The sequence below is a fragment of the Crocodylus siamensis genome, chromosome 4 (genome assembly GCF_052110815.1).
Source record: "Crocodylus siamensis isolate JL-2025a chromosome 4, ASM5211081v1, whole genome shotgun sequence".
Taxonomy (NCBI): domain Eukaryota; kingdom Metazoa; phylum Chordata; order Crocodylia; family Crocodylidae; genus Crocodylus; species Crocodylus siamensis.
In genome coordinates, this window is record NC_143398.1 from 161,084,917 (window position 1) to 161,096,421 (window position 11,505).

The window sequence follows — 11,505 nt, forward strand, 5'->3', positions numbered from 1 at the left end:
ACCCACACCTATAGCCAACACTTGCTATGACCCACAGCTCTCATAGCAAGTCATCCTGGATAGTCCAACACCATAATAGCAAAGACTGCACAAACAGTGTTCACCTTAACAGAGACTAGAACTCTGCTGTAAAGACACAGGCCTCGACAACTGGAACAAAAGGAAAACTCCCTCACCTCTTTACAGATGTTAGTCCTTTATCTTCTCTGTGGGCTCAACCACTAGAGAACAATATAAATCACTGCCTCATACCCCCAAAGCCAGCTTCTTACTCTAGCCACAGTTAAGTACCCTCTTATTCAGACTAAATCTATTTACTATCATTGCAGCTGCTACTATAAAAGGATCTATCCACCCATCTGAGGGTGTGGACACACTGCCCGCTTACTGCTTAGTAAATGGTCATAGCTACTACACAGCATAAGTGGAGCAGACAGACACATGACATGCAGCCCCGACAGGTAGTAAATCACTCAAACCCAGGGTAAAGTTACACCTCATAAAATGTATAGTAGCTTTACTACATATGAAAGTTACTAACTACATGGGATGTGCTGTGTGCCTACCCCCCTCAACAGCTTCATCTGGGGCAGCAATCTGCTCAAGGTAAACCTGCTTACCTGCCACCTAGTGGCCACAGCACCTTTTGCAGGTGTCTGGCTTGGGAGAGCAGGCCATGTGTCTGCTTCTTACTGGGCTTGTCTACACGTGGCCCTTTTAGACAGGATTAGCCTAAAATCACCATTTAAAGTACATTAAGGGTGTGTGTCCACACATGCGCACACTTAATGTGCCTTAAAAATGGTGATTTTAGGCTAATCCCACCTAAATTTGATACCTGTTTAAAGCAAGGACCAAATTTAAGATGGCATAGCTAAATCAGATTAGCCCACGTGTAGAAACTTAATAGGCATTAATGCAGTGTGTGTCAATGGATGCGGGGTGTGTATGTTAGCACGGTTACACATGCGCTAATGGGAGTTAGCTATGCCAGCCTAAATGTAATGTACTTTAATGAGCATTAGCACATCTATGTGTAGATGTGTGCCTAAAGCATCTTAATGCACCTCAAACAAAAGCACATTAAGTTTAGGCGCATGTAACTACACATGTAGACATGCCCCCTGTGGAATACGTTTACTATGAAGTATTGTGAGCACATCTGCATGTGTAATTAAGGTGCATGAATAAACTTCAGAGCTTATTTTCCAGAGTTTATTGCTCTTGGGCATGCTGTTTGCAAGTGCACCTGGGACTGCAGCACACTGAGCCAACCAGATAGGCGATTTGGTGGGGGGGCAGCCTGCCAGCCCAGAGCTGCTTCCCCCAGTTCAATGTGCTGTGGAGGGGCTGGCTAGGGCATGTGGGTGCTCCAGCACAGGGTTAGCCAGCAGGCAGCCCCCACACGGAAGCACCCTCGTGCCCCAGCCAGCCTCAGCAGCATCTACACATTGTTGCGGCAGAGTAAAGAACTCTGCCATAGGATAATACCTGTGTTCATAAGTAGATGAAGATGTTGAGACTTTACTGCAGAGCTAATTAGTCTGCTCCGCAGTAAATGTAAATTAATCAGCGGTAAATTGTATTGTGTGGCTGTGCTGCCTATCACCTAAGTCTCATTTGTTCTGGAGGGTTACCTAAAACCCACCAAACCCTTATGCGTGGAAGAAAGCATGGGGGGTTGCCTCCTCCCCACCATAATCTGTCCTTCCCATATTCCCAGAGAATGCAGATCACAGCCCCTGGGCTGCACCACTCCAGCAGCAGCAGAGATGGTTGTGGCTTGTTTCTCCCCAGCCATTTTTTAAAATTTAATTTCTATCTGAGGCCAAATTAGCCAAAACTAATTCCATATCCAAGAGTCCAGAACCGTAAGTGGCCCTACTATCAGCAAACATCCTCCACCCACACCTGGGGCTTCAGATGTCTCCAAAATCTTTGGTGGGCATCCTACTTGCAGGCCTAAGCCTGGAGGTTTGGGGTTTGGATGCCCCCAGGTTTTGCTTGCCCTTAGCCATAAGGCCCTGCACCATGAGGTTGCTTTGGTGTTGAGCAACCTCAGGGCATGGGCAGGGGCCCTGCAAGGAGTGCTGGAAAGCGGCTGTTCTGCCTGACTGTAGGTGAGGGGCCTGGTTCTCTGCTGCTCTGTGCTTTGGAGGAGGGTGACCACAGCAGTGCATACAGCTGCAAAGCTATACAAGCCACTGGACCCAGCTGTCTGCTCACCCTTGCAGACTGGAAGCCCCTCATTCCTCATACTGTCCTGTTCTAGGGACATTGATTCTGTTCCTTTCTCTCCCTGCTTCCTGTGTGCCTCCCTTCATACCCTTATGCTGTTGAGATACCCCAGGGGCTCACAGATTCACCAGGGCTATTTAAGCTCCTTTATTTACCAGAATGCTCTGGTCATGCTCCTGTTGGTAAAGTCCAGGCAGCTGTTTTTTGAGATTCCGAAGCCCTCTGAAATAACCTGGGCTTTGGATTGGGCCCGTAACTCAGCCACAGGATTGATTGGGCTGGGGGGATGAATGTAAGCCTCAGCCATGTGAGCCTTCCCCTCACATAATGTGCCACTTTTTCACTCTTTGCCCCCCACCTCCCGCTCCCCCGCCTCTCCCAGTCCAGTCTCCACTGTCTCCTGGTGTGTTTGATGCTCAGACAGCCCCTCCTCGATCTCCTTCTCCCGGGAGAGCGGAAGCCGAGCCACAGACAGATAAACACAGGTGGGAAAGGGAGAGCGTTGGTTTATTTATGGTATGGAATCCACCCACGGCGACAGGATTCCTAATGCATTGTAGTCACTAATCTGGCTGGTCAGAAATGAAGTCCCAACTCCCTTTCCCCCCCACAGCTCCTCTGGGCCTGAGCCAAACAGAACAATGGGCCCTAGTGAGGGCATGACCATCCCTATTTATGAAACCCTAAGGCTCCTTGCCCTGGCCCAAAGCACCCTCTCCTGAGCCCCAACCCTGCCCCACAATCCTGCAGTTCTCCACCTCTGTTGTCCTGATCTCAGGCAACTCACTTGACACTTTGCTAGTGCCTGGCAGACCTGTTTTAAAGCCGTCCCCCTACTCCCATCCTTAATCCCTCTAGAACACTGGTACCAAATCCGCATAGGGATGGTAAGGCACAGGGAGATGCCAGGTAGAAAATGACTTTTGCTGTTTTAGCCCTGTCTAAAGACAGTGCCCCCAGAAATGCAGCCCCAGCGGTGGCTTTTGGAGGCAGGACCCTGTGGTGGATGGGACTGACTCAAGCTGACTCAGCACCTGCGGGTGGCTTGAAGTTCAGACTCCCTGAGGTTCAGGGATTTGGAGGCACTAGGAGCCAGACGGCTCCGTGCTCCTGAGTCATGGTGGGGGGAGAGATCTTAAGGGATTTGGGTTTCTCTCTGTGGGGGATGTCACAGCTCAGATCTCTGCCCACTCCCTGGATAATCAAGGCAATTAACTAATTGACAGCCCAAAGCAAAGTCCTCTGGGCGCCTTGTGTGCTAGCTGGGAGGAGACCCCATGCCTCAGTCCCTGTCCCCTCCTGCCCTACTCCCTTCCCTCCCTACTGCCCTATTCCCTTCCCTCCCTAACTCTCTCACCTTGCACTCTCGGTCCTTCAGCCCCTTGTCCTCCCCACCAGCTCCTCCCACCATTATCTGACTGCTCCCTTTTGTACCCTCCAAGCAGGGTTCTTGGACTGCCTATCCAGAGGTCACATCTGGGGCATAGTTGGGGCAAGCTCCACATCAGAGTTGGACTGGACATGTGCCTGCCAGAGTCAGATAAAGAATAACAGTGGATCCTATGGGTCACTGGAGGTGTCTGAGGCAATGTAAGCCAGGTGTTCATCCACAAGTACCTTCATCAAGCAGCACTCATTGCATTGGGGCAGGCAACCTCCCTTGGTCCTTAGGGAAAGGCTCCCACACAGCCATGCTTCCTAGACTCTAACATCTCTTTGCTGTGGACCTCTCATGCTGGGAAAGCCTGTACCCATGACTGGGGTGTAATTCTGCATGGCTCAAGGTGGCATGGATGTGTCGCCTCTACACAACAACTTCTAGCTGCAGTCCTGACTCCACGACTGCAATGCCACAGTTTGTCTACATGCAAATGTTAGTTTAGAATAAGGCAAACTGCAAATGTCAAACACAGGTGAGCTCCTAACTGCCTATATGGCCTTTCTTATTCCAGGATAAGAGTGTCACGTCCTAGTTCTACACAGTCCACACTAGAAGTACCACTTTCATGCTGAAGACACTTACTGCAGTTTAACCAGCCCACTCTAAAAACAAATGCCTAAGCATCCCCATACCAACAAACCCAGAGATAATGCCAGGGCTGTGGCAAAGCAGGGCTGCCTAGTAGATAAAGCACTTAGCTTGGACTCAGGAGACTGTGAATTCTGTTCTCAACCCAGCCACTGTCCTGCAGGGTGACTCTGGGTAGGTCTCTTTGCTTCAGTTTCCCCACCTGTAAAAAGGGGATGATGCTGCTGAGCTCCTTTGTAAGGTACCTTGAGATTTTGCTGGGTGTGGTGATCATTCATTCTCACCAAGGTGGAGAGTGCTCTAATTCTTACCCCACCCACAGCCTAGAAACCCACTGGGATACTGAGAAAGTCCCGACTCAGACAAGAAAAGCCACCTTTCTAACCCATGGCCTGTACCACGTCTTGCAAGACTCCCATCGAAATAGTGAACTGTCCCAAACCTGCTTAGACTGTGAGGGCAATGGGAATCCTATGCTACAGATCAAACCAGAAAAGCAGAGACAGGAAAGGAAAAGCCTGCAGAGAAATGCTGGAAATCCATAGGGGTGGGGAGGAGAAACAGATCTGACACACATGAGCCCTTGCCCATCTTGTGACACTTTCCCCAAGTTAAACTGTCTCCTTGACCAACTCTGTAGCCCTCTCAGATTAGTCTCCAAGAAAGGCCACAAGATCAGAGGGGAAATCCACCACAGTGGTAGAGGTAGGAAGCAAACCCAGGGCTCCTAGGCCCTAGTCCTGCTATATATGCCACAGTGCCTCTCTAAGACCACCTACGGCTAGGCTTTTGTAGCTCTCTCCCAGCTAGGGCAGATAATTGCCTTCACCCCCACTCCCATCCAACCAGGCTATTTCAGGGCCATTTATTATCTGAGAGGTGCAGCCATGCCGGGCTAGTTCAGGAGGCGATTCATGGCTATAATTGGATAATTTACTACAATTAGCCTCTGAAATATTTATAGCCAGCCCAGATTTGCGGAGTAGCAAGGGATACTGCATAGCCTGGTGTGGTGTGATCCTGTAATGAGAGACGCTGCTTTGTGCATCCCCTTGCAGAGGGGTGCTGAGGGAGTGTGACGTAGCATCTCCCAGCGTCTCTTAGAAGACCAAGCCAGGGTGAGGGGAAGGTACCAAGAGTTACCCAGTTGTAGAAGCACCAGTGTGATGGTTGCTGAGCTAGTCAGTTCACCAGGAGGTTTCAGAGTGAAGAGCATGAGCTGCAGCATTTTGAGCTAACTCTCTGCCTGGAGCTCTACCCAACCTCACACTCAGGGTATCCTGCACAGACAGACACCTATTACATGGGAGTAGCAAGTGGGCTCTCCTGACCCATCCCACACCCCTGTGTCTTGCTCATGGTTGTCTTAGTGTCCTACTCTGCATCACTGACTTTGGTCCTTCATGTGAACAAACTGGGCTCCAATCTGGACAGTCCTTGCTGCTGTGATGTTCAGGGGTTTCTGGAATGGAACAGCTCCACCCCTGTGAGAGCGGTGACTTGTCTCCTTGCCTGTGCCTGCTCCATTGATGATCCAGTGTGTCTCCAAGGAAGCTTACCTCTTGCCTTACCCCTTTCCATAGCAGGTCATAGGGTGATGGGCTGAGCCTCAGGATGCCTCTGGTGGCCTCACTGCTTGGGATGGGGGAAGAAGAAACCCTCATCCTACCCTAACAGCTAGCTTAAGCATGGGTCCTCTCAGCCCCTTTCCCCATGAGGTGCAGAAAAGGGAGGGTAAAGGTGCAACCACTTTAAAGCCCCTCACCCCACTTCCACTGAGGTGACTTAATGTCTGCTACTCCATGCCAGGGAGAGCGCTCCCCTGAGGGGGAAGCCACAAGGCCCTACCCCAAGTAACTGGCTCTTAGAGCAGCCTGAGGGCTGCCACTGGGTAGGAATGCCCACAGATTGCTGTAGCAAGGGCCACTCTCTTCTTCCCTGAGTCCTTAGGCATTTATGCAGAGCCCTGCATGAGCTGACACTCATCCTACCCAACAACTTGGATGGAAAGTCATAGTTGATGGAAATGTGGCTTCCTCTCTTGAGCAAGGGTCTCCCGCATCAACTGCACCGTCCTCCCCTCATTTAACCAGGCAAGTACCTTTCTTCCCAGCTTGCCAACACCAGAAACCAGGTTAGTTGCAGGACTGGGACCAGAACCCAAGAGTCTAGCCACATTTCCTCCCAGTGCCAAGGAAAGAACCCAGAAGCCTTTTCAGTCTCCTGGTCTAACCACTAACCTGCAGTCCCATTCCACAGCAAGAGACCCAATTCAGTACCCCAGGCATTCCTATGCTCCTTCCAAAGCCAGGAACAGATGAGAGCCCAGGAGCCCTCGTCCCCTCAGTACCCTACTCTAGGAACAAACCAAGATCTTCCATCACCCTCCCTCTTTTAACAATTACCCTGTACTTCCTCTCCCACCCCAGGGCTCCCCAGAGCCATCAAAAAGGATTAACTCTTGCAGCTGCCAGCTTGCTTACTCTTGAAACTACTAGAGCCTCTAGTCCTTTATACGCAGGGGACCCATCTTAGCTCCGACAATGCAGCTCAGTTCCTCCCACCCCACACTCCAGTCCCTGGGGTCCCTTCATAAGTTCACACCCTGCTTGATTTCCTACTCATCCCCATTCACTCCCCTCTAAGCTCCCCATTGCTCAGGTAGTTTCCTAGTATGCTGGCCTACTTCCCTTACAGCTACTTGTCTCCCACTGCATTCTCCTCCTTCAGATCCACGGACCCTTCCTAGCCCAGTTTTTTAGGCCTATCGTAACCTCTGGCAGTGAATCCTCTATAGCCCTGGGCTGAGAAACTTCCACTGGTGGGCAGTAAGAGCCATTCAGCTAAAACAGTGGTGCTCAAGCTCTGGCCCACAGGGCTCCTCACGGGTCTGGAAATTTGGCAGCAGGGGCGTGATGGCAACTGACACTTCCACTGCTTCCCCTCCACCAAATTTCTAAGTCCTGAGGGCCAGATGACATAGCCCTGTACATGGGGCCAGAGCCAGGCCTTGATTCAGCATATGCAGTTGGGGCCACACACTGGGCTGGGCCTGCACACTGGACTGGGCCCAGGCCAAGTCAGTCCCACATGCCAGATCAGGCCCACAGACCAGATCCAACCCTTGAACTGACCCCACACCACACACTTGGCTCACACAGCTGAACGGTTGAGCACTACTAGGCTACAGAGATAGTCTAGTGGAGAGAGACGCCATGTCATTTGGCACCAGAGAGGACATCATGGGCTGTAAGGATGGTCCCTGCAATATCCACGGATGGGACCCCTGGGGTCTAAGGAACCTTTGCCTTGAGCACCACCCAGGCTCCACTGCCCACCCAAGGCTCTGAGAGAGCATGGGACATGCACTGTGAAGGAAACAGCTCTTAATTCCCGCCCACCAGGCCTTGGACCTGTGGCTGTGGAGCGAGTCAGGACCCGCCTTCCCTACCGCAGTCCATGGGCTGGTGATGAGGGGGAGGAGGTCTGTAAAATCCTTTGCCTGCTCTTTCTGTTTGAAGGTAGATCAAAGACCAGCTGGAATCCTAGTAAAATCTCAGCAATGTGCTGAATTCTCAGGCTGCCTGGGAGCCTGTCCCAGGAACTGTGGGCTCCACAGTGGTGCCATCCCCAATCCCACACCTTTGCCCAAGGGTGGGAGTGGGTGACCTTCACTTCATGGCTTGCCTGGATTGTAGTATAACAGTTGGCTTCCTTAGCCTTTGCAAGGTTTCTACTTTTGAGCCTTACAACCTAAGCAGCACTTAGTTGGGATGCGCTTGAATGGGAGACCTGTCTTGAATGCCTTGTACAACGACACTAAGAAAGGGTGTAGATCAGTATTTTTCAACCAGTGGGATGTGTTTCTCAACCACCAGTGGGACTCAAAGGTTGTGTAGGTGGGACTTCAACTCATTGCCCGATCAAAAAAATCAGTTGTTTGCACATCAAGATGAATCAACAAATACCTTGAACAATTTTGTGGGTTTTTGTTTTTATCATAGTGGGATCAGGGTTTTTTGACAAAATGGTTGGTGGGACGCAAGGTGCAAAAGGTTAAGAACTCTGCGCCTGTAGCAGATGTAGATCTGCTGGTATAGATGACTTTGTGGAGGGTGCTGTCCCTTCTGAGTCAGGATGAAGCCCAGGGTGGTGCTAAGAGGTGCTGTGCTACAGGGAAAAGATAACTGAGTACGGTGAACCATTTCCTCTGGGTCAGAACTGAAATCCAGTGGTTCAATGTCATACTGGCGGTGTGGGGGGAACACTGTCCTGATAAAGGCCTTATCTTCCAGATGAGACCCAGAAGTACTGACCAGTTGTGCTCATAGTGTGTACGTGGCACTTTCCCCCGCCTCCTCTTCCCAAGGAGACACTAGTTCTGCTGCCCTTAATTAAATTCCAATCTGGGGAACTGTGTTCTACTTTCTAATTAACTTTTCCAACAGGCTGCAAAACACACTTCTTTATTTATTTTGGTAGCACATTTGCAACCTATTCTAACTTCCACAGAAATTAGTGGGTATCTTTGCATCGATTTAATGGGAGCTGGCTTGGGCTGTTTTGGGAGGAAACAGGTTCAGGGGTATAAATACTTAACTTACTTCATCAAAGCCAAGTCTCTCTGACTTTAACGGGACCAGCTTTGGGCCCATAAAGTTAAGTTTTTTGCCAAGGGATCATTGTTCTGTTGTGTTTTTACAGTACCTGGCACAATAGGCTCCTGGTCCATATCTCACCCTATTAAATGTTGCTGCAATTATGACAATGATCACATTTATGATAATGATTGACGGGCAAGTAACTAATATTATTCAATAACAGCTCATCAATATTTTTTGTTTGTTAAGTACCCAACATATAAGTAGTTGCTTCAGATGTTGGGACCATTGGGTACATCAGATGTATATTTAGTGCATTTTCCTGGACAATGTGTACTTTGCAAAAATGCCCAAAGCGATCAGATGAGCCCATATGATTATAACGGAAAGAGAGGACAAATGCATGGAATAGAATTTTTCTGTATTTACAGATTGTGGCCAGACCATCTGTTTGGCAAATATCATCCCACCACATGGGACAGAGCAAGTAAGCACTGCAGAAAGCCTGAGAAACCCAATTGCAAATGCTGAAGTGTCTGATGCCCCCTGGAGTTTAAAAGTGACCTCTTCAGCAGCAGAGATTGCTAATCAAGTTTCAGCAGGGATCCGTTTTCAAGAGACTTCTCACCCCCCATCATGCCAGTTTCCTTCAGAAGAGGCCATGGCAAACAGTTCACTCTCCCTTTCAGCAGACACTCTCTGCCACTGTGTGACACAGGATACTGGGCAAAAAAGACATGGTAGGATGGTTTGGATAGGAAGGGTTTGGATAGGGATGATCCAGCCTCAGGCAGGTAGATGATCTCTGGCAGTCCCTTCCAGCCCTACTCGGACCATATGATTCTATGGTCTGACCCAGTGAATGGCAGCTCTTACGAGTCTGGTCCTGGGTAAATGGGCCAGATCAGAGACAAAGGCCCACGTGAAGGATAATGAGAGATGCTGGATGCTGAGAACATCTGCAAACTTGGACCTTCCTGAGATGCCTAAAGGGAACTGAGTTCTGTTGCAAATCAGGTCCCCTGTGACAGCCTTGTCCTGAGCTTTTAAAAAATAGAGCCAGGGACCATCTGGGAACAAGGAGGGAGTGGAGATCATCTCAGCTGCCTCTTTCCTTCACCTCTGCCCCTTTACTCTTCAGTGGTAAACTCTAAGAAGCAGGAATGTGCCTTCCTGGCTATGTGGGCTAAAAACATACTAGCTGATCTAGGAACTGATTGTCTCAGGCTTTGACTTGCATCAAAAGAGGTGCTGGACGGATCATGTGCGTCTTGAATGGCAATTACCTTGAATTAGCCCTCATCATCCAGAGAAAGCTGGGGGTGGAGGGATGGAGTTGTTGGCAACTCCTCCATTGGGGGATGATCTCTGCCATGGCTCTTTGATGGGTCTTGAAGTGACTAAGAGTCCAGTCCTTGAGCCACAGATCCATCCACAGAAGCTGCCAGCCTTTCTGCAGGGGAGACCAGGCCTCAGGCTGAGATTCCTCTCCTTTACCTTCCTTTGCTCTCTCTCCTCTGCTTTGAGGGCAAGATGCTTTACCTCAAAACAGACCGCTGCTTAGTTGAGAAAGCAATGCCATTGAAGTCGCCCGGCAGCCAGCTCCTCCTAGCTCTTAATGTCGGCATCCATTTTCTCGAGGTGTGCGTTCAAACGTGCCCTTGTCACAGTTCCTCAGGCTGCCGCGAGACCTCAGGCTGTTACTAAGCTGGGAGCACAGCACTTGTTTTAGGAGTCAAGAGTCAGGCATCCACACATGATGTCGAGGATCACCAACTCCAGGCTGGTAACCCTAGCTTCAGAAAGGATCCTGACACTGGTGTGGCCACCCTCCCATTTGATGTGGAGGATTTCCTGGGGGCATCTAACCCCTCTAGGCTCTTGAGAAGACGATGACAGGTCACCCGCGTTTCATATCCATCGACTGGCGGGGAGCGGGGCAACAACAGCATTATGGACCTGGACCTTGGGGTCTTTTTGGAGACTGTGAGGGACAAAGGCACTCATCTCCCAAAGGAGGCACTTGCGCACCGGAGCTCCTCATTCATGTTCCCTCCGGTGTAGTCTACAATCAGAGCATCAGGGAAAAGGAGGCTGGAAGGGACCTCAGGAAGCGTCTAGTCCAACCCCCTGCTCCAAGCAGGACCAGCCCCAGCTAGATCCTCCCAGCCAAGGCTCGGTTTAGCCACGTCTTAAAAACCTCCAAGGATGTAGACTCCCCCGGCCGCCAGCTCCACGGCAGCCGGGCGGAGCCGGCCAGGCAGCACCCCTTTCGGGACGGGCGCCCTCTAGAGGCTCAACTGAGCCACCTCTCGCCCTGAATGGCTCCATTCCGTGCCAATCCATGCCGGCATCCACCAGTCGCAAGTGTCCCCCACTAACTCCGACCTCTTTTTCCAGCCCGGTTTTCACACCCGCATTTCTCAAGCCATGACAAGAGGTGCAAGGGCCTCGCCTCGCTCCCAATTGGAAAGCCGCGTTGTCCATCAGCAATCCGCACCTCTCACTGGACGCGCCTATCTGTCCGTCATTCCCAAAGCCGTCGCCCATTGGCGGAGCCGCCATTCCATCACGGGGGGGCCGCTGGACGGCTTAGGCGTCCATCAGGGAAAGGATTGGCCAGCGCCGAGCAGCCAA

General features: G+C 50.7%; 1 protein-coding gene across 1 annotated transcript in view; it reads right to left on the reverse strand.

Moving 5' to 3' along the window:
• SP6 (Sp6 transcription factor) overlaps positions 1-11,411 on the reverse strand; it is a 49,177-nt gene extending 37,766 nt beyond the window's left edge. The window contains exon 1 of the mRNA XM_090044627.1: positions 10,155-11,411. Within this exon, the coding sequence (XP_089900753.1) occupies positions 10,155-10,300 (146 nt within the window). The 5' untranslated portion in view covers positions 10,301-11,411. The remainder of the gene's footprint in view (positions 1-10,154) is intronic.
• Between the last annotated feature and the right edge of the window lie 94 nt (positions 11,412-11,505).